Here is a 23,308-nt window from a genome sequence, read left to right as displayed (position 1 = left end):
TTATCACAATCTCATTCCCTTGCTGCTTTCTCTTTTACATCTTTGTGGGATTTGTTTCATTTTTTGTTTTCCATTTCAGAATTTTTGATGCAGCTTTATTTTGGTTCTAATCTGTTTTCATTTCCTTCTCATTTGTGTTGCATTATATTTTTTCTGAACTGCCGTGTCTACAAGGTGAAAGAACTCTACTTAGGCAGAAGGAACTTGGCATACCATTAGTTACGTTAGAGAGGGTCTCTTTCCCAGTCTGTGATTTAGGTCTGCATTACTTTAGAGCAATGAAGAGTGACAGAGTTCTTTGAAGGATGTCTGCTTTGCCTGCTGGATCACTGGGCAGGAGGTCCTTCTGCCATACCATCTGTGTCTTGGTGGTCTGAAGTATGAGGTGTGCCTCATGGATAAATTTGTGGCTGTGCGTGTAGGCATGCAATCACCTGGCAGTCGTCAAGAAAGTCTTTTTTTTTCTTTCCCTCTCCGTCTTAGACCTTATCTGAAGAATGACAACCTGAATAGCATTGCCATGAGGGTAGAAGTCCCAGGACCACATTGGTTAGAAAGAACATGTTTTTTCAGCATGGGATTGTAAAGTCAAGGTTGGATCCTGTTGCTTGGTAGTTATATATTAATAAAGTGTAGGTCCAAAGGGCTCGTCTTGAAGTTCCTTAATCTGGTGAAACTTCTCTTTGTTTCTATTGCTTTTCTTCTGCAGACTGTACTACAGAAAAGCTGGTCTTGTTGCTCAGTTTTCTTGTTTTTCCTTTCCTGTGTTGGGAAGCCTGATGAGAACAGTGCTGGTAGGTTGTTTTCCTATTCTACCTGGTCATTTCATGGCAACACGTGTTTTGTCAGCTCGGAAGAAAATGAGATGAATTATGTAAGTCCTCATTAAAAGGTATTGTACGTTTGTGTGTTAGGATCAGCCGCTTGTTCTTGCTTTGTCTCATGATCTGGGGCCAGATGGAAGCCGTGGTGTGACCGTGGGTGAATCAGAGGTGTGAGGTGTTCTCGCTCGTGACTTCAGCAGCAGGCTAACAGCAGCTGGGAGCTTAGCAAGTGTCTCAGTGCCGAGCACAGGGAAAGGTGTTTCTGGACAGAACTTGCTGTTGAGCTAAATCTAGTTTGAATTTAGCTCAGACTAAGGTATGGTATTTTTGCCTTTTTTATTATTATGTTGTGTTTGTAGCATGGAAAGCAAGTGTGTTTAAAACAATCTTTTAAATCATGCTCTTCCTCTGTGCGTTATTTTAGTGGGGGAACAAAAAAGCTTTCATTACGGATTGCTTTTGTGTTGTCCTTTGTATTCATCGTAGCTGTGCCAGAGAAAGATGGTTTCTTTTTCTGGTCAGCGTTGTGTGGCGCTGCCAGGCTGCTCTGTGCGGTCGGTCAGGCTGCGGTTGCAGGGCACGAGCGGGCAGCAGCCGCTCTGTGCACATCCCAGGGCGAGATTGAGTTGTGATTTCCAGTCTACACCGCTGAGATGTTTCAGAAAGTTGACTGAGAAATGCAAATCTGTGCCGTGTACCACGGTAAAACCATGAACCTGAAAGGGATCTGCTTCCACGGGAATAGTTTGAGATCCGTCACTGGGGAAAAGGCTGAAAGGCTGGCATTTTAAGCAGTTAGTGTCTTGAGAGAATATATGGTCACTGTTGTGGAGAAGTTCATATGAGGTCGCCTGACCTATTGCTTGGTTAACAGGGCTGTAGTGGGACTGCTGCCCTTTTCCTTTCTCTAGTTTCTGTGAAGGAAATGGATGTGCGCTGTCCTTTCTGAGCAGAAGACGAGGAGAGCTATAGCATGAGAAAGGCCCTGACCGCCTAACACCAAAACCAATGCACATTGTTACATACTTCGTGGAGGCAAAGTGAGCATCACTGGTCAGTGTAGAGCTGAAGCTGGTGGTGGTGTGATGCCTGGCTTCCCCCTGCCAAGCAGCTTTGTGCAAGGTCTGTAGCTGCAGCAGGGCACGTAAAGAGTACTTTAAAAGTGGCTAAATAAAAACTGCACTCCTGTTTCAGAGCTATAAATTGACATTAAGGTGTTGGGCCTTGTTTTTCTGTTCCTTCAGAAAAGTAGATGCACCTTTATGTCATTGCAAAGCAACAGTCACGTGTGTAGCACACTCCCAATTCACTTCCAGCTCCTTCGTCAGCTTCAAAACTCAATTGTTCTTTGCTTCTCCACTGGTTTCAGTTTCGGCTGCTTTCAGTTTCATGCTTGTTTTATTACCATTGCTTTCTTTCCTATCTTTGCCCTTAGATGTGGAATTTACAAGTCCAGGTATATCGTAATTCAAAGAAACAAAAATGGTCGTGCAGGGTTCAGTACACTTGCTGCTTCTTTTATTCCCATCCCTGTGGTACGCTGTTAGCAACACTGTGTTGGAGATGGTCCCTGACATTATAGGAAAGCTTTAAAAAACAGAAACAAGCTTTGTTTTCGGAAATGATTTTGTGTAAAGCTGTGAATAAGCTGCGTATATTAATGCAGTTGGTGTTATGGAGGGCAAGAGTTATGTAGTTTGTAAATTGATCTGAAGTCCTTCAGTGTTGCACTTGCTACACTAAGTTATATTGAAGACTACGTTGGCGAGAAATGGATTTATGCAAAACAGCCATGTCACTCACCACCTGCTTATGAGTAACAACTGTAGCTGGCGTAAAGGGATCTTAGCATGAGATGAACCCAGTTTCTTTTCTTATTTTTTCTTTACAGACAAGTAAATAAATTAGGAGTTTGTTTCTGGGAGGTATAGAAAGCAAAGGTAGTTTTCCAAACAGTAAAGCCTTGAGCTTCTTGTCACCTCCTTGGGGAGGAAAGTGGAAGCTGCAAGTTAGTAGCTGATGCCTGCATGACTCACTGGGTGTATATAGGGCAAGAAGTGAAGGTTCAGGGAAAATTTCCCATAGAAGAGAAATTGTTGTGTGCTAGTAAAGATGGCAGTAGCTCTCCCTGCATATTTGTAGGGAATGTTGTTTGTTATGCGTGTAGGAGATGAATGGAAGTACCTGCATAGTTCATCCTACAGTGGGATGATGGGAGAACCTGATACGTTCTCACTGAAACACACTTTCAAGGCAGCATAGTGATTTTTTTGCAAGTTGAAACGTGTCACAGAAATTAATGGTCAAACACAAATACTGATTAAAAAATACAGAGGAGTTGGATTGTTTCTGAACTGTTTTGTGATGGAGCTCTTCCTCTGCTCTCTGCCAAGAACTTAGGCTGGTAATCCAGGCTGTATGCTTAGTCCTTTTATCAGTGAGAATACACATTGTCTTTAATTAAAGAAGTGCTGGTCTGGTATTAATCCTGTTCAGTTTTTAAAATGCATGTTTTCCTGAACACAATTTTGTCCCTGTCTGATTGAACCACTAAGCTTTGCAGGCTTGTAAGGGTTAGAGTACTCTTTCTGTAGTCTTTTCTTCTGGGTCTCTGCTTATGTTCTTTGCAGGGTGAAAATGATGTGCAGAATAGTAATCTATTCTCTTCTTGCAGCCTAAAAACAGATTAAAAAAATTCAGGCAGTAAGCCTGAGTAATAATTTCTCAGTAAATATTTTACTGCCTTTTCCATCTGTTGCGTTGAAATCCGACTTAAACTAGGCATACATCTAGTCAGAAGAGGTCACTGAGATATTAATCATCAGAATAAATCCTCTTAAACATGTGCTTGGTATGAGGCCAGCTATTCAGAAGTTAACGGCACACATATGTTGCTTATCTACTGTGCTGCTTGCCAATGAAGGAAACTTTGAGTTTGTGGTGGTTTGATCTCCCTGCAAAGTACATGGTGCAAGTTGATGCAGCTTTTCTGTATGCCACTCATGGCGTTTAGTCTCCTGCTGGAGAACGAGCTCTCCTCAGGGTGCTTTCAGAGTGCTCCAGTCTCTCTGTGTGGCATGGTAAGAAGTGGTATCATTCGTGGTTGACCTTTTCACGGCCCTTTCCTATCAAGTATGATAAACCAAATTTAATATACCCAGTAAGGCAGAGGAAGAGACAATATTTTAACTAGAGTAATATTGTGGAACCCAAACACAGCTGAATGAAAGCTCACCCTACCTCCCCTCCTGCTGCTCTGACTTGGAGAAAACATTCATTTACATAAATACAACTCTTTTCTTGAGTCAGGTCTGGACTGGACCCAGTATTTCTGATTCTCTCTTCATAGGAGCATGCTTCATACTCAACAGAAGAATGATTACTTCATATCCTAATTATGGAACTGATTCATACCCTGGGGTGTGGAAAGCAAGCAGTAGGAGTGAATGCATCATTAAAAAAATAGTGTATTTTTAGAGAGGAGGAGGTAAAAATAAAATGCAGCTCCACTGAAGTTTTACGGCAAAGAAAAATGGCTCATGCTGTAGGAACTTTTTAAAAATAATCTGAGATCATGGCTGAAAGAATGTATTTTTTTATTAACGTGTTTATAACTTGCTCATGATAAATTGTTTATTTTCTTTTCACCTTTATTTGTTAAGGAGAAGAATGAAAGCTCGCGCACCTCCTCCACCAAATCAACCTTCTGCAGCCAGTAGAATTCACAACGAGCACAAGTCATCTGCAGAGACAGCAGTAATTTCTGATCAGAGCCTTGTGAGCATGAAGGAGAATATGATAAACAGATCGGTGGACTTCACAGTCATTCTGCCCAACGGGGTGGAACAAAAGACCACAGTACAAGGAAGGTAAGGCTTTGAGCTCCTTTTTGGAGCCCTCCATTGCCAGTAGAATACTTACAGATATTAGTGTCTCCTTTTCCAGGTTCAGAAGACAAATGATTCATCAAATTCAGAAATCCTGCATTCATAAATATATTATGTTTGCGTAGGTAGCAAAGCATCTGCTGGAGTTTGAGAACCTTTTTCTGTATGTGTCCTTTTTTCCTTTCGAAGAGAGAGAGGTTCTTGTAATTAAGTGCTATCAATGTCAAATTGTATCGGAAGGGTAGTTTTGAGATAGCTTTCTTCAGTGTGGGAGCTCTTCTATCTTCTAGTCCATTCTGCTTGGAAAGAAAGGAACTGGTATATTTGTATTACTTTGAGGAAGAGTTTTTAAAATATCTTCAATGCTATTGATGAAACTATAGCAAACGATGATTTGAGTGGCTGCTGTGCGGTCAAGAAATTGTGGAAAGTAATAATACCAGATTAGGAGGATATGTGGTTGCCTGCCAATAAATCAGGGTCTGTGCTTAATTTACATCTGGGGCTTGCAATAGTTAGTCTGCATTCCTGTAAAACTACTCGTCTTGGTCTGATATAGTAGTCTATGACTGTCTATTAGTATATTCTGATGGCTGAGGAAGAGGTGTGCAGCAGTTCATAGTGTCTGGTGCTTCGTTCTTCCCCTTGCTTTTCTTGCAGTAATTAGTGTTTGCCTAGCCACTCTCAGGAGACTAGTGCAAGCAGTAATTTCTGTGGGTCTACCCCAAAGCCAGAGATGGTTGTGAGATGCCAAAGAAAGCTGGTATTTCAATGGCAAACACAGCCATTTGGAGAGCTAATGAGGCAAATCTTCCTGCAGTATTTTGTGAACAGAGATATATTCTTGCTGTATGGATAGAAAAGATTTTCTTCCCCCCCCTCAAAAAAACAAACAACCCCCACTCCAACAGCATTACAAGAGTAGTGTTTCAGTGTGACCTTTTGAAGAAGTCACAAGAGCAAAGAACAAAGGGAAAATCCCTGCACAACAGCCTGTCTCAGGTGCCATTGCTATCACTTACGCTGGGGCTGGTTATTTTTGATTATTTCAATCTTTAGTTTGGGGACTGAAACCTGAGGTGAACAAATTAAACCTCAGACGTTTCTGTGAGGCTCTTCCTCTGGCCTACATGAAGCGCTTGAGGTGACCAAAACAACCTCTTTGTTATTCAGTGGGGTGCCCACTTTCCCCCACAGGCTGCATGGCAGGTCTAGGCCCCAATGAGGGCGGCAGTTGAGCTTCTGCTGGCGCTCCTCTGCTCTCCTGAGCATCGTGCATGTCTGACGTGGGCAGCGGGTGTTCTCCCTCTGTGTGGCCATGATGCACGTCAGGCACGGGAAGGCAGCTGTGAGCAGTGTGGAAGGTAATGGAAGCCAAGGAGAGGGCCGCATTACCTGAACGAGTGATGAAATAAGAGCACCCTCTGAAGAGCACTGTATGACAACGGCCTTGTGTGTGCTGCTGTTCATCATCGCGAGCAGAAGATAAATTGTCCGTAACTTAGCACTTGTTACAGTTTTAGGGATGTGGACTACAAACCTAAATAAATAAAATTCCAAAAGCACTTGAAATTTTTAGGAGGTGGACTGTCTCAAGTTTCCAGGTTTGGGTGAGAGCGTTTCATCTTTTTGCATTGTTTTGTGCAAACTGGACAGCTACAAAGGATGGTGGTCCTCAGAGGTAAATGTTTAATGGGCAAGATAACAGATTAAAAAAATGATGAGTTTAGTTTAGTTAGAGGCAAATATGGGAGCTAGTTTAGTTAATAAATTCTGCTCCCTCTTCACTTTCAATGGTGGTACCATGGAAGGACATTTCAGAAAATTCTGCTATTGCCTATACTGCTGTAAATCTTCAGTATTGTCATGGCCAACATTGGAGCTACATTCTTCAAAATCTGCTCTTGGGTGCCCTGGGGACATAACTTTTTCTTTTTCAGAAAAAAAAAATACAAAATCTTGCTCTGAGCATCATCATAATGAAAAATCGTTCTGCAATTCAAGGAAAGCAGTTCACAGAGCAGTGAAGTACTCTAGAGGATGTTTGAAAATGTAACTACTGTAGTTAATTAGTATCACTTAAGGTTATTATAAATGCACTAAATTAAAAGTCAGAATTATCTCTTTCAATTTGTTCATTGTATGTAAGCAAAGCAGCATGTCATCAATTTTACTTTGTTCTCTTTATAGAAATTTCCTCTAAATAACAGCAAGAGGGCAGAAAATTCTCATTACATTTCCTTGAAATATTGTTCAAGGAAAAAAAAAAAAAGAAAGTGCATGTTATTTAAAGATACTTTATTAGAATCTGGAAATTTTAAGTACGTTTATTTATAAAAGTTAACTCAAGCTGACAGTCCATCTTCAAAAGTTTATTGCCATTTTGTAACAGTTTATTGCAGCTTTTGGAAATGTGTAGCACAGTTTAAGGGCAAAGCTGAGTCCTTACAGAGTGTGTGTAGCAATAGAATGGTATTTAAAAAAATAATAATAAAAAAAGAAATTGGTCCCTGTGAACTCTACTGTAAAACATGTAAAAGTATTCGTGCTAAATCCCCCTCCTTCTCTTCCCCCCCAAAAAAAGTATAAAGTACCTCTCACAACTAATCTATATTTATACTGTTGTATGAGAAATACATGAAATCCTGAAAGGATAGACAGCGTTGGTGATTTATGCATATTGTTTTGTGCATACAGATGTGCAGCAGATCCACACAAACTATTAACAGGTCTGACAGAGGGGATGACTAGATATTTAGAAAGAAAATAATGGGAAGAACTCAACAGTGTTACCAGAAACCTTTTCTGTTTGTGATGCTCATGGGTAATACTTCGAATGGGTAACCTGCAAACGCAGGGATTGTGTGTCTGTCATGCTGAGGAGGGCTTCCTGGTTAATGCAGATACAGAGCTCTAGTGTCAGCAGCTTCAGAAGTCAATAGTATTTGAAATATATTGCAGAAAAATGGGGATTTTTAAAGATAAATAGTGTTTGGTTTGGAGTTGTCAACACATGGATGACATAGTCAGAAGACAGTTGTTACTGCTGCTTTCTTACATGGTAGGCAAATTCTCTTAACGTGTGATACACAGAAGAGGACACTGGTACAAATAATCAACTAGCTGAAGTCCTATTCTGCAAATAACAGAGGACATAGCTGAGTGCAAGGACCATGCATTACATAGAACATAAACCTAATGCCATCACAGAAAAAATATTCTCAAGTTATTCTCAGTGAGAGAATTAAGTGATAATTGCTGGCTTATAGCTCAACGTATAGAATGGTAAGAGACTGAGGGTGTGAAAGGCTTGACAAACACAGTCCTCTGCTGCTGCTTACATGTCATACTGATGGCCCCTTTGTGGATTTTCTCGATATGGAAAATGAGAGGCAAATATACATCAGCAAAATAACAAAAGCAAGAGACAGCATTTGTGAAGAATACCTACTTATCATGCTTCCATGACTTCTTTGAATGCAGTTTGCCTTTTTACTATACATATTTCTGGTTGCGTAGGAAAACTTCTAATCTTTTCATGAAGTGCCTGCTGTGCTTTGGAGCATGAGAAAATAATGAGTAACACTGTTTTCTGGTGTTTAAATGCACATAGTTAAAGCCTCAGAGACTTCGTCTCACTCCCTCTATGTTAACATTTCTCTTTTCCAGTCTGTCATTTTAGCTTGCTGATGTGTGTTTGAAATTAATCTAAATAAAGATAATTCTTTCCTCTAGTTAGTCTTACCTTTATGAGCATTTGTAGCGTGAAAGTAGAAGGCAACAGGAGAGTCAGTCATTTTACAGAGTACAGCTTTATCCTTCAAATTTATTTCATAGGTGTGCAAGGCTGTATTTTAAAATGGATTGCTCTGTGTGATCACAAAGAGATTACCCCAATCCACACCCAAAACAACTCTTTTTTTTTTTTTTTTTTCTACCTCTTAAATTCCTGAAGTCCTTTCTGCATTTTACTGGTGAACAGCAGGACAGGAATGGTCTGACATGCTCCTGCTTGGTCAGGACCTCAGCCTGAAAAGTGCTGCTGACATAGTAGTTATTCTTTACTTTCCAGAATTGTTTTTTAATGTTGTACAGCTTAGTAATATCAGGATAGAGCCAAAGTATTCTCTTTTGCTAAAAATAGTTGTCTGGACCACCTTGTCTGAATCATATATTGGCCTCATACTCCACTTCATTTCTGTGCTTTTGTATTTCCTTATCAGTGATGAATGTTTAGTGTCTGTCACATAGCATTTGGTCTCCTACCAAACTCCAGCAAGGTCTTTAAAAGAAGAAAGTGACGTATTTCATAGATGAGTAGTTCGAAATAAAGGAGATGTTTAACTCTTTTGTTTCAGCTTTAGAATTAGTCTTTTATGATCAGAACTGCCCAAGTTTCAAAATCAAGTATGTTCTCTACCAGGTCTCAAAAACAGGTTAAAATAAAGTTCTGGTATGTCTGGAACAAGATGGAAATGGGGAGGAAACTTTCTGCATTTTTCAAAAGCCATATTCAGCTCAAGGTTAGAAAGAAAAGTTGTTTCAGTACTGTTCTTTTGGCTGTGCTTTGTGGCTCTCTTCTGTGTGTGCCACGTGTATGGAACTGGTTGAAATAAAACTCCAATTTAAAACCAAGCTGAACTGTATTGCAGTTTAGAAGGGAAATTTTTAGAGTTGGTGATACTAAAGTCTGATAAAAGAGTAATCTCCTTTCAAGGACTTCTGAGCTCTCTTACTTCTCTGGAAATAATGAATTTAAAATTTTTGTCCCCATGTTTGTTTTTTGTTTGGTTGGTTTGGTTTGGTTTTTTATCATTTTGAAGTTTTGTGGAAATGTTTTTTCCCAAATTTACATTTTGACAAGAGCATATCATGCACTTTGATGATCTTTCAAAAATTTCAGATGTTGCTTAATTTGTACTCCTGAATGGCACAGGTGAAGCCTAGGGATTCTTTTCAACAGTTGCATGTTTTGAGCAGTTTGAAACAGGATGGGGTGCTTCAGACTTCATTAAGTGTTAACACTCTGCTCTGTAATAAGTTGAAATCTCAAATTTGGCTGGATTTTTAAATTGTTCATTGTCTGGACAAATTTGTTCAACTCATATGATTATCTGCAACTTATTTTCTCAGATGGCTGGTGTGGTTTCTAATCGTGTTGCAGTTGTGGCACTATTGCTGATGAACACATTCCATAATTTCTGTGGAAAGTACACAGCATCATAAACTACCCTTTTGATGGACTATGGGTATAAAATTGTTTTTCAAGTGCTGCATTTTTTAGTATTTTGAATGAAATTATTTACCTGAGGTAAGATAAGAGTCTAAATTTGAATGAATTATCACAATATTATACGCTACAGAAATACATTAGCATTCCACTTTAAATAAAAATGTGCATCAAATAGAATACCGTGTATTGTGGTTCTGCCACGTTATTTACTTTTCTCTGAAACAATAGTAATAAGGCTGAGGGAAAAAAAGAACAACATGCAAATTTCACTTGAAAAGAAATATATCTGTAAACAGACAAGCTGAGATTTTTATCAGACAGACTGACACTTTTTAAAATTCTCATTGATGCACAACATAATGAATGTTTGTTTAAATGTCATTGTATGCGGGATTCTTGTATAGCCTGGACTAGGTATGCATAAATGTTTCTGTTTTGTGTGAAGTAACAATGATTGCAAAATAAAGGCATTCACAATTTGGGGACAGTGCCAGAATAAGACACTGGAAACTGTCATGAAATGACCTGATACCCATTTCTGTTTAGATGCTCTTTATGCTAGCATTGCCACAGTGCTATGTTTTTCTGAAGCCTCCTGTATATATTAACAAAATTCTCCTCATTTGATCTTCATTTTCTCACTTACTTTAATTTCCTTTAAACAGGATCACCTGTTTCAAATTTTCCACACCTGCTGTTTTCTCAGCTTGTGTTGCACAACTCAGTTAAACTTGAAATAGGTCCTTGAAGTAGGTCCTTGAGCTATTTCTCATCTCTTGCACAAGAGCTGGCACCTACGTATGTTTTAGTCTTTTGCCCATGGATAAGGGATCAGACTCATTTCCCATTTTCATGATATTTCTCTGTCATTAGCCCTCCAAGGTTCTTCACCACTTCTTGGACATTTGTAGGCAAACAGCATATACCTAGAAAGAAGATGGGCAGCCAGTCTCTCAGATGCCATCAGCTTGCAGCCGAGGGGCAGTTCATGAGCTACAGGTTTAATGGTAGTGGTTAATAATCTTAGAATCACAGAATGGTTTGTGTTGGAAGGGACCTTAAAGATCTCCCAGTTCCAACCCCCTGCCATAGGCAGGGACACCTCCCACCAGACCAGGTTGCCCAAAGCCCCATCCAGCCTGGCCTTGAGCACCTCCCACCTCCAGGGATGGGGCATCCACAGCTTCTCTGGGCAACCTATGGCAGTGCCTCAGCACCCTCTGAGTGAAGAATTTCTTCCTTATATCTAATCTAAATCTCCTCTCTTTTGGTTTAAAGTCATTATCCCTTGTCCTATCACTCCACCCCCTGACAAAGACTCCCTCCCCAGCTATCCTGTAGGCCTCCTTTAGGTACTGGAAGGCCACTATAAAGTCTACCCAGAGCCTTCTCTTCTCCAGGCTGAACAACCCCAACTCCCTCAGCCTGTCTTCACGGGAGGGTGCTTCAGCCCCTTGGTCATCTACATGACCCTCCTGTGGACTCATTCGAATACTTCCATGTCCTTCTTGTGCTGGGGGCCCCAGAGCTGAACGCAGTGCTCCAGGTACTGAATCTGTGAAGGATTTTTTTTTTCTCCTTTGAATTTGCTGCATTTTGAATCTGTATACACTTTTCCAGTATACACATTAAAAGAGGTGCCACTTTCTTTGGGAGATAAGCTGTCTATACATTTAATTTCTCTTCCACTAGAATAAAACTATCCTTTGTATATCAGAAGCTTCAAGTAGGGCCAATAATGTTTTCAACCTTGGTTGTTTTGTTAATGACATTTGCTGATTTATGAAACCAAAACTTTTCATAAACATAACCAGTTATAATAAACCCGTTTTCTCTGATCCTGAATAGAATTTTAATGAGGAAAGTTGGAAAAAAAAAAGAAAAAAAAAGAGCCTTTCAGTACCTCAGTTAAGAGGAGATGTTTTGGTGTGTGGAGGAAACGTAGTTTGTATCTGCCGTGTCAGACAGTATCAAGCCACCTTGCTGCTTTGGTAAAGTGGAGTTAGTGCCTCTGCTTTGTGTTAAGGAGTAATGACTGACTTTTTAACCTCGTGGTTTGGGAATCATATCTGCAATGAGATGTCTTGATAATGCAAATACTTGAAGTCAGATATTTTTATACTGGCTTAATATTTTCACCAAAATAAATATGGAGGTTTCAGTTGTACTTGGAAATATTACTGGTGTCATTGGAGGGCAGAGGAACACACACAAAAATCTGTAAGCTGGAAAAAATTCTGTCTACATCTTGTTCCAGATTCATGTGTTGCAGTTTGGTCTGCATTATGTGATGGTTCAAATGTAGGTAGAGTTTACCGTACCTTGAATGAGTCATTTATTTGTATCTTGCCTTCCTGATGAGGAACACGGTTTGAACTGGAGAATTTAATGTATGCATTTAGCAGATAAGATGCACTTTCCCTGCTTTTGGATTATGTTTGTTAGTGCTATCGTTGGCACCATTGTCTGCCTCATAACAAATAGTTAATTGCCAGCTCATAAGCACACACTAAAGCATGAATGTATTTAAGTCCTAATGTTTTTATCTGAGCTTTTTAGCATTTCAGAGCATCAGCACTGTTCCTTCCTCATGACACATCCACAGCTTGTCCTGTCTTTTCTCCAATATTAAAGCAAAAGTCAATTTTTTAGGAACTGTTTTTCTCCATGCTAACAGTGAATGTCTTCTTCCCTACAGTAAAGCTGTGATGGATCTGTTGGTTGATTTATGCAGCCGGTATCATTTGAATCCATCCCAACACAGTCTTGAACTGAAGTCTTTGGGAACTCAGCAACCTCTGAGTTACAAGGCAAACACTTTGATAGGAGCACTGGACGTACAGACAGTACTTCTAAAAGAGAAGGTGCCTGAAGAGAAGATAAAGCGACCTCTGCCAAGGGCCCCTGAGGTCAGTACTCTATAACACTGAAATAGTGACATGAGACATAATTTCATTCTTAACATTTCAAGTTTTTCCAACCTTTGCATCTTCACACCAGGCGAGAGAGGCCTGAGATTGACTCTAACCTTCTCTACAAGTTAACTGATTTGCACGCAGATTGGCAGCTGCCAGTCTCGACTGCAGCATTTACACGTGTTATGTTGCATGCAGTTGTTTAGATGGAAGTTTGCTCTTGTAAAGAACTTTGATCAAAGACTTAAATGATGGAAATTGACAGTAGTGATTAAAATGAGGGTTGTGGGATTGTGCAAAAGTAGATGGGACTTTGGTAATATTTTGTTTGCCATCTTTACTAAAGATAAGGGAGAAGACTGATCAGTAATAAACTTATTTTAAAGTATTGTGAATATTGAGAAGTAGACATTTTTCAAATATTTCTTTGTTGAATTTTTCATTATTCTGGATCAGGGTAGCTAATTACACTGCCATGTCTTTCAGAGTGGCATTTGCAAACATTGACAAAAAACATTGATTGTGTCTGATTCCTTTTCCTTACTTGCCTGTTTTTCTGACTCTCTCCTTAATGATAGGTATGTTCTGAGAATTTTTGTTTATTTCTAATAGGTTTTTGTTTTGTTTCGTTTTGCAATAAATATGCATGTGGGGTAAGCTTGTCTAAAATGAATAAAGACGATATGGATGTCCCTTGTACATTTTCCATTTCCTGAATGGAAACCTTTCTCATTATAAGAATGCAGTGCCATCACAGAGGGAGGGCTCAGAGTTTGTGCTTTTTTCTGCAGAAGTCTGTGAGGCTGGTGGTGAATTACCTGAAGACACAGAAGGCAGTGGTTCGAGTCAGTCCGGAGGTGCCTCTCCACAACATCATTCCGGCTATTTGTGAGAAGTGCGAGGTCAGTCAGGAGCACATTGTACTTCTGCGAGATAGCATCACTGGGGAGGAGCTGGAGCTTACCAAGTCCTTGGAGGAGCTGGGGATAAGTGAGCTGTACGCCTGGGACAGAAAAAGAGGTGAGCTGTGGCTGAAAGTGGTTGCTGCTGGGTTAGATGAGGTGTCAACGGTACTATGGGCAACTAAAGAATGTTTTGGGGGCCTCTGTCCCAGAGAGCAGCAGCCAGGTCAGTGGCATGCTCAGCAGTCACCAGCTGCTCTGGGGCCAGCACCAGGCTTTGCTAACCCCTTGCAGGGCACGTGTTGGCTTAGGGCAGGGCGAAAGGAGGAGCTTTGTACCTCCCAGAGCTGCAGTTGGTACCCGTGCACGTCACCTGGGGCCCAGTCACTGACCTGTGCTGTGGGTCAGAGAGAAAGAAAGAGGAGACGTGCCATAGTCATGGCAGCCGCGAAAGCGGAGAGGCAGAGGCAGCAGAGCGGGGCTTGTAATAACAGACTGTGGATGGGTGCAGAGGTGGTTCCTCCAAACAGCAAAGCTGCTGACAATTTAGTGAAGAGGAGCTGAGAGGTATTTGTATTTAAAATTTTGTTCTCTTGCTTATTTCTCCCTTCTCTTCTTTTCTCATAGGCAGCATTGTAGCAGCAGCTTCTTGGGCTTGAGTTTCATCAGCCTGACTGTGTATTCAAATAGCAGAATTATAACATGTGTTTTTAAATATACATGCTTTAAAATACGTACTGACAAGTGCTACTTCCTTTGAGGTCAGAAAATGATATTCATTAAAATTGTCTCCTGCGGTTTGTCTCAATCGGTATCATTTCCAGCACAGTAGATGTCCTTACTTATTGTTTAGATAATGTCAGTCTTGTATACACTGAGCAGCAGGCTTATTTTTTATTTATACGGTTATTTATTTATGTTGACGTTCTGTCTCTCCTTTCAAACTCCTTTGGTAAGTGACAGTTCTAACTCTTTATGAGCCAAATTTCAATGAGTTTAGACTCTTAAGTAAACTAAATGTCTCCTTTTCCTTTGAATTGTCAGCATGCTCAAAAAGTTGCTGACAACGTGTCATAACTGAATTCTGTGTTTTTCTTTTTTCTTTAAAGACATGTTTACTGTAATTAAGCTAAGCATTTTGGAGCAACATATTGAAAATCCATAGTATTCAACAGGATTTGTTCAGCATACTTCAGGGACAACTCACGGAATAATTAGCCTGGGCCTTCCTTAATTTTTTCTTTTCTTAATTAAAATGATCATGTGTATATATATATAGGTGTTGTATGGGTCCGCAAGTCCAGGTTTGAAGAGTCCAGTTATCCTGTACAGTCAAAAACAAGACTTGACTTCAGGCCTGAGATTACAGCAGAAAATTCTGTAACACTTGGTGCTGCTCTCGGCATCAGAAAAAATATATATATATATATTATCATTTTGAACCTTTTAGTATGCCTTTCATTCTGATAGTATCCCCCGATCCTGAATGTATGTCAGCCTTCTCTGTATCCCTTTTAGTCTGCACTGTGGTCCTGATGAGAACAGTAAATACACATAAAATTTACAAAAGGTACCCTTTGTTGGAGCAAATTCCTTCCTCCCATATTCTCATCTGTAATCTTCCAGAGGAGTAACTCCATTGCTCCAAGAAGCAGCTGGCCTAAGGATTGTGCATAGAGTAGGATGTCCAGGCTATTTAATTACCAGAAAAACAGACAGATTTTTAAAGCACATTCTCACAAATGAGTGTGGCACCAGAGGTGCTGAAAGCACAGGCTGCGTTCATAAGAGCAGATTCTAGAAGAAAAACAAAGTGCTCCTTCCCTGAAATAAAAATACCGAAGGCAAAAGTAATATGGAAAGACAAGCTCTGCTGCCACCTGCTAACGTAATTTGGTGTAGCAGCTGAAGCAACTTCCCTAGTGAACCGACAAGGAACACAAACTTTTTCTCGGCTAAGCAGCTTCTAGTAGGAGCTTTGCATGTCTGATGTCAGATAAGGTTTTGTTTCCACAGTCCTTAGGACACAAATATTAGGAGTGATGAATGAATAATGCTGTGGTTTACTGGGCAATACTAGAACTTTAATATGTCTTCTCTTGTCCTTTCATTGCCTGCCTTTTCCAGTTCCTCCGTCAAAAACTCAGTCTGAACCTTCTCTGAACTACAGAGGTACTGTACAATGCTGCTGAGGGGAAGTCAGCTTTCCCTTCCTGTTGTTTGTTGTGGTTCTAGGAGATGGATCTTTAACATCCTAGTGTAAAGCACTGTCAGGAAAAAAGCTATTTTCACAGTCTGTGTTGTCTTTTGGACCGTGTTGTTCCCGTGGTCATGCTTTGCGTCAGAACCAACACACTTGTGTGCATAATGCTTATTCAGTAATTGCTACTAAAATGCCAACAATTAACAAATCCTGTCATTTAACTGTTGTCCATCAGAATACCAACAATTAACAAATCCTGTCATTTAACCATTCATTGTCTGGCATAGTATGCTTCTATGCAGATTCCAAGGTTTTTCTTGTTACCTAAAACATGATTAGTTGAATATCAGGAATACTGAAATTTCAAGTCTTCTGGGTTCAAACTTTTTATAGTAGCAGAGACGAAGTATTTTGAGATCTGTGAGATCTTCCACTAATTCCAATTTACATGTAATGAAGCATTTTAATACCAAACTTAAATGTAAGCATACATGTTAGATAACTCTGGGTAGATGCTGACTTCTGAACTGCTACACTAAGTAGGATTTGATTAGATTATGTTTGTGCTTCTGCTTCCAGTTATACAGAAAAGGTGTACGTTTAATATATTTTTCCCCCATTAAATCTGTTATAAAAAGTAGGTTAAATTAATTATCCTCAAGAGAAATATGCTTGATTTGTTACTTCTTTGCATTGCTAGTAGTAAACACAGCATAACCAAAATAAAGCAGTGGATAACTTCTCTAACTTTTCCGGTAAGAAGTCCATCTCTAGCAAATAGTGACAGCCATTGAGTGAATATTAACTCACGGCCTGTTCCCTCATGGCATCACTGAAGCCAGTGCTCTTTCTCCTATGTCCGTGCATGCTATGGCTGCTACTTATACAGAGCATAATGCTAAAGTGAATAGCTGCTGTACTTGTTTCAGAAAAAGTTATCCAGATTTATCCAGATAGTTTGTTGTTTTGAGATGGTATGCAGTGCTTAAAATCCCAATTGCATTTGGATTTCCATCAAACTGTTGATGACCAGTAGTTACTACCATGGCTTACGCGAGCCTTTTATCGTTACTGTTCACTGTCGAGGAGTAGCTGAGCAAGGCAGTCATGATCCACATTCAGGTGCAGCCCAGCCCTGAGCAGAAAAATAGAAGTTTCTGGTGAATGAGCTTAGGCAGTGTTTCGTATTTGAGGAAGGTATTAACGTATTACTGAATTTTTTTTGCAGTGGAGTTGCAGTCTTTCTTAGGGATAGTTTCTCCCTGTTTTCCTCAGGGTTCACCACCTCTATTCTTCCATCATGCTTTGAACTACTCAATGTGCATAACACCTCCTAACACCTTACATTATGGATGTGCAAAGTGATCCTGTGTGAAAATCATGTGCTTTGTGTGAAATACAAGTCAGTTTATCAAAGTTCTGAGATAAAGTTGTCTTTTTTTTTTTTTTGGTGAAGTAGACTTTTATGTCAAGAAACAAGTTACTTTGTATGCTTCTTAATTGTTATTAAACAAATACTTAAAAGAGAAAGCAACTTTTCTGCATTAAACTCTTTGTGCTAGTGAGATATTCTGATGTTCTTGAAAGAGAATAAATCTCTCTAGCTTTATGCAGTGTTCATTTAAGAAAAAAAAATGGTTTTACAGTCTGTATATTGAATGTCAAACTAATGGTTGTTCCCTGTAAGGTATGACCTTATCACATCACTCATCCAGCTTAGCTGGTGAGGGGGAAGTTGTAGGGAGACCGAGGGGGTCAGACAATCCTGAGGAGTACCAAACTGTGATCGGAAAATTTACTGAAGTTTATGACTTTATTATTCCATTTCACTGGGTATGGGAACAAACTCGGAGCAAATAGAAGTCTGATGAAAAAGAAAGTGCAGGATCTGGCATTTACTAGATATTGCAGTTCATAACATCTCCGGCTCATAAAAATACAGCATTAACCCAGAATGTATTAAAATACTGATCTTTATTGCAGAAATGTAAACATTTTCTATTGTAATTGTTTCAGAACCAAGTCGAAGTGTTTTGCTAAGCAGTGATGCAGTAGAAAAAGAAAAGAAAGGGTTTCTGGGATTTTTCAAAGCTAACAGAAGCAACAGCAAGGTAAGTGTTTATCAATGTACTACCTTGCTAAAAAGAATTGATTTATTTCCAGATGTATTTTGGTATTTTGTCTCTGGGCAATGGGGTTTGTTGTTGTTGGTTTGTTTTTTTTTGTTTGTTTGTTTCTCCAAGGAGTCATCTTTTAGCAGATGCATAAACTACAGTTAATCGGTACAGTCTGATGGGGATTTCGGCTGCTAATTCAAGGAGCTGGGCATATTAACCATTTAATTTCAATTTTAATTTTAATTTTTTGAAATGCTGTTATTTCAGTAGGTAGCAACAAAGGGCAGGAGTTTTAAGCAACTTATGTCCACTTACTAGTAGCGCTCAGATTGGAGAGGAAAAAAAAAGCATTTAGGAAGGAACTGACGCAATATAGAGCACCTTACTCTAGATAGCAAGTAGAAGTCTCTTATTAACTCTTCTGTGCATGTGTGATACTTTGTGTTAAAGCATTTATATTTTCAGTAAGATCTGTGCTTTTGTGTTATTGCCATCTCCAGTTTGTAAAACTGATGAATTAGGTGTAGAAGAAAGCTCACAGTACTAAAAGGAGTAATAAACTGAAGGATCAGTATCTACTGGGGTGCATATTAGGCATTTTTAACTTTATTTTTAATTTTGGAAGTTGGAAAATTCAAAAAAGAAAGTTCATATAAAAACTCGCTTCAACTAAACTCAAGATACAATTACAGTTGTTAAATTTAAATAACTTTAAACAATTAGAGAAGAAGATGTGATGATGACTTTATAAGGGAAAAACTAGAAAATAATATTTATGCATTCTCTGTAGATCCTAGAATTTATTGAGATGCCTTTTTGAAAAATATGTGCCACATTGCAGAAATTAAATATAGTAAAAACTTCTAGCTCAAGAACATACTACACTTTTAACTTCACACTTTTTGCGTCCTTCACTATAATTTGCTGTGTCAAATGATTTGATTATAAAGTATTTACTACTTGAGGATGTCAGAGTAAAAAAGTAATTTTCTTTCGTCTTATTTTAAAATTTTCTTTTGTCTTATTTTAAAAGCTTTCTAAGGCTTTTGCAGTGACATCAGATTAACTGGTACTAAGTGACATACACTTCCTTGATGGACCAGTGTTACACTTAACCCTTCCAGTCTCCTCAGTCACATTTTTAAAAGTGTATAAGCTTTCCAAAATCTTTATTAGTTCTCAGCCTTTTTCATTATGATCAAATTTGGAGTGCTTTTACCAGGCAATGGCTTCTTGTATGGACTCTGTATGGACACTATGTTGAAAAATTTGGTCAAACATGGATGCTGATCTATTCTTAACATTTTATGAAGGATGCATCAGAGCTGTATTTTATGAGATAGTAAGTGAGTGAATTTCAAGTGTTTATCCTCTGTAAGAAATTATTTCCCATTTAGTAGGGAACAAAAGCATAACTGGAGTAATAATGCAGCATCTGCTTGGAAGAATCTAGATCACAAGGGAGCTCAGCACAAGCCTCTAGGGCATGCTACGGCGCTGTAGCTCCTCTGGAGGAACTGAACATATTGCAGCATGCAGTTTACTGTGTTATAGTTGGTCCTCTGTTCCCATTTTACTGAACCTTGGTATGAAGTGTCTGCTCTTGGAGTTGTAATTCCAGAAGCAGCTCAGATTTAGCTTATAGAATAGTTTCACATACAGCACTGGAAAACATTGCTTTGAAGCCTGCTGGTGCTGTGGTTACTGCAGTGTTTTTTTCACAGCTGAGTTTGGGATGAGTGTCCCAGAGATTACAAACTCCTTATGCTTTTATACACCACCCTCCTCTCTTCTTCCTCATGCTTGTGAATCAGACATAGGAGGTCATACTCTGAGGTTGCTTTTTTAAAGATATATTTTAATAGGTGTTAAAGATACTGAGGGTCGATTAATAAGCTACAAGTAATGTTTGTCCTGGGAGATAGTAGGAACTGTTCAAACAAGTATGAGGAACAACTTGTAAATCAGAGGTGAAGGTGTACGTCTTGCTGTCAGACAAGTCTTGCTGGCTGACAAGTTAATTGACTTTTCCTGATGATGTCTTTTATTGAACTCTTACCTTCAAATGTTGAATACTCTATAGGAAGAGGGATTAAAACAACAGTTTTATTTAGACCTGCAAGGAAGTCATCATTACCTTTCTAGTATGAACCTCTAGCAGTTTGAGCCCAGATAGACAGAAGAATTACTGAAAACTGAAGAATTGTGGAGAACACAAGAGCAAGCGTTAAGTGGCCATAATACATCTGGATCAGTATTATGGCAGATTTCTAGACAAGACAACAGTGAAACTGCTGAACAGATGTAGTTAGCAGAATGTGGGCAAACTAACTTTTAAGAAAGGATTTAATAAGTTTATGAAGGGATTGTATGGTGGGATGTGCTGTGGTTTCAGGACACACACACACAGGCCCAGAAGGTTTTTTCCAAAACTGTTTTTAATTGTTACTCCCTTAGAGTTTTACTCCTCTGCAAGACTTCAGTTGGTTCTGCTTACTTGTTTAATTTCTTTTTGTTTGCATCATCATTTGCATACACACACACAAATACAGAATTATTGCATGCGGTCGTGTGTAGTCTCTGTTTTAGAACTAGTTAATAGCAAGAATTGTCCCAGGTCTTGAACCCAGGGCGTGCTGTGGAGTCGCATACATTTACAGGGAAGACAACTTCTTTTGCAAGGGAAGAAGAGAGCACTAGCCTGTGTTGCAAGCTGTCTGGGATCAAGTATCACTCCACTCTATAGGCCCACACTCAGATTTCCATGCCCACACACATGCTTGCTTTCTGAGCTCGCTGAAGGCAATAATCATGGTATGACAATACACTAGATCTAGCTTTTACAATTCCTTTTTTCTGCTATATGAAAAACACCATGACACAGAATAAAAGCAGAAACCTATTCTCATGTTTGATACAAACTGATTGAAGGTATTTCTTTGGTTAACTTTGTGCTTATAGGCTTAATGCCAGATAAGGTATCATCTTCAGTCCATTCTAATTTTATGCTGGATCAGTTACCCTCTGTTCTCCTGCAGCTGGCATAAAAAAACATAAAGGTGGCATGAACCCCATATCTTTTTGATGTGAAATGTAGCCACGTGCCTGAGGCTAAATCAAGATTAAATTGGCACTGCTAAGCAATACAGCAGTGCAGAGGTCCTTTGCAGATGATCATGGGATCCAGGCTTGAGAGGGGTATCTGTTAGGACACAGAAGCATTCCCGTAATTTACATGTTGGGGGAAAGAAGCTCTGTGCTTGCAACCCTGTCTTTGCAGGTACAGCAGAGTGACAACCTGGCCCTTGGTGCTGCAGGACCTGCTTGCTGCTACCTGTCTTCATTGCATTAGAATTGTTCTGGTTTTATTTTCTTCTGTGCTCCTGTTAATAGATTTCTTGGGGCTTGCCTACATCAGAAAAATTTTGCAGGCTACTTCAGTGTTTCTCAGCAATCAGATGTAATGCTACTGCAGTAATTCATCCTGGTTCCATAATGAGGTTTGGTGCTTTGCTGTGGCATGTTTCTGTTGTTTTCTTTGCTTTGCTACTTCTGTGTAGGATACTTATTTGTGTTGCAGACAGAAGAACACTTGAGGATGAACAGAGATTATGGTGAGGAGGATGTTTTTAGTTCTACATCTACAAGTGAAGGAAGCTTGGATGTAAGTACTAATGTAGCTTGTAGATGCTACTGCATTCCTATTAGATCCTGCAGTTTGAGTAGCCAGAACCCACTGCTGTTAGCAGTGCTTAGCCAAGTAGAAGTAGAAATAGCCTACTTCCTAGCTTAGTTACCTGGGTTCACATCTTGAAGTGCAATGCGCTTTCTTCAGATAAAACTCTTGCTAGCTTAACTATAAATCATGTTTTTTTCAAAGTTAAATTCTAAGCAATTGTGAGCAAAAAGTGCTTTAACCAAGGACGTAGTTGTGACTTCCAAACAGTGCCTGATGCAAGCGTGTGTTTATGTGCCTTATCTGTGACATTTCTTACATAGCCGCACCTTTCTCTTTTATCCCTTTATATGTCTGCTTTCCACATGGCAGCATTCAAGTTGTTTCTCAAGTAGCTGGGGATGGAGAGTACTTTTGTTTTAAACAGGGTTGATAAAAGAAGGGAGTTTTGTTACATACTTCAGTAGGTTTTGGGGTACAAAAATCCTGTGAACCACATTTAGAAAGGTTTTTAAGCTCCTGACAGACTACAAAATTACCAGGATTTAGGTTTATAATTAGGAAGTGCGAATCCTATATATTTTTGTAAGGCTGTCCTTTTGGATTTGTAATCATAATAAATGTGGTGTCTTTTTGTTGCCTTTCTTTTTTTTTTTTAGTTATTATTTTTATTATTTGACTCTTTCTTATATTTTCAAAACCTAGAGAAAACTGTGTTGATGACATGATTGAAGCCTGAAATTTGAGGCTTAGATCTGAATCCCCATTTTACAAACAAATATTTGGAAAAGGAGTGCTGATCCGCAAAATGTGCAAATCACTCGTCAGGGTGAAGAGTGACAGAAAATTACAGAAAAAATGGAGGAGGAGTGATAGAACAGACCCCCCAAAAAAAAACAAAAAACGTTATATAAAAGAACTCAGAAGGGGGAAATAGAAAATAGATGGAGAAATGATTGGTTGTGAGATTAAAAAACACCTAACTCTTCAAATCTGTGAAGCCTTCATACATGAAAGAGTACAAAAGTAAGAAAGTGGTGTATGACACCAAAAACTTGTGTGACACTGTAAAAAGACTATTTTGTTAAGGGCTCTATTACTCTAAAGTTCTAGTAGATGGTCATGTCAGTAATTGAAATATATGAGATAAAAGTATACACAAACCTTCATAATCTTGCCAAAAATAAAATCTGTCGTATTCACTGCCATTATACATTAATCTCAGTGTCTTAATACCCAGCTATGACAAGAGGAGGAGGAAGAAGAGGGATTCCAAGTGAAGATATGATGAAGGTAGTTCAAATATGCTGAACTGTCTTTTACACTAGTGTGTTGTGCTTCCTCAGAAGAGGGTTGCTTCCTTTTAATTTTTGTCAGGAATCTCATAGGGCAAATCACAAATGAAGACCTTTTTTTCCTTTGTCATTGATGAAAAACGTTCAAACCTGTCTTGTCAAAACAATGTAACTTTTGTCTTTTGAAAGCACAAGCAATAGAGCTTAGAGAGCAAAGGGATCTTGCAGTAGCAGGTAAAAAAGCATTACCTTTTAA

The 23,308-nt window shown here is 39.1% G+C and overlaps 1 protein-coding gene across 11 annotated transcripts in view; it reads left to right on the top strand.

Annotated features, from left to right (window-relative positions):
- The window catches only part of COBL (cordon-bleu WH2 repeat protein), a 154,141-nt gene that overhangs the window by 34,353 nt on the left and 96,480 nt on the right, over window positions 1-23,308 (top strand). For 4 of the 11 annotated variants that reach the window (XM_080580392.1, XM_080580401.1, XM_080580400.1 and 1 more), the window contains 6 exons: window positions 4,487-4,693; window positions 12,643-12,853; window positions 13,651-13,879; window positions 15,889-15,933; window positions 17,981-18,075; window positions 21,662-21,745. In XM_080580392.1, coding sequence (XP_080436518.1) covers window positions 4,487-4,693; window positions 12,643-12,853; window positions 13,651-13,879; window positions 15,889-15,933; window positions 17,981-18,075; window positions 21,662-21,745 — 871 coding nt within the window. Of the gene's footprint in view, window positions 1-3,742; window positions 3,905-4,486; window positions 4,694-12,642; window positions 12,854-13,650; window positions 13,880-15,888; window positions 15,934-17,980; window positions 18,076-21,661; window positions 21,746-23,308 lie in introns of those variants that run through there. The other 7 variants (XM_080580394.1, XM_080580393.1, XM_080580399.1 and 4 more) reach the window with 4 other exon arrangements.

The sequence above is a fragment of the Anser brachyrhynchus genome (genome assembly GCF_964034855.1).
Source record: "Anser brachyrhynchus genome assembly, chromosome: 2".
Lineage (NCBI taxonomy): Eukaryota > Metazoa > Chordata > Aves > Anseriformes > Anatidae > Anser > Anser brachyrhynchus.
This window is presented reverse-complemented; position numbering and strand designations above follow the sequence as displayed.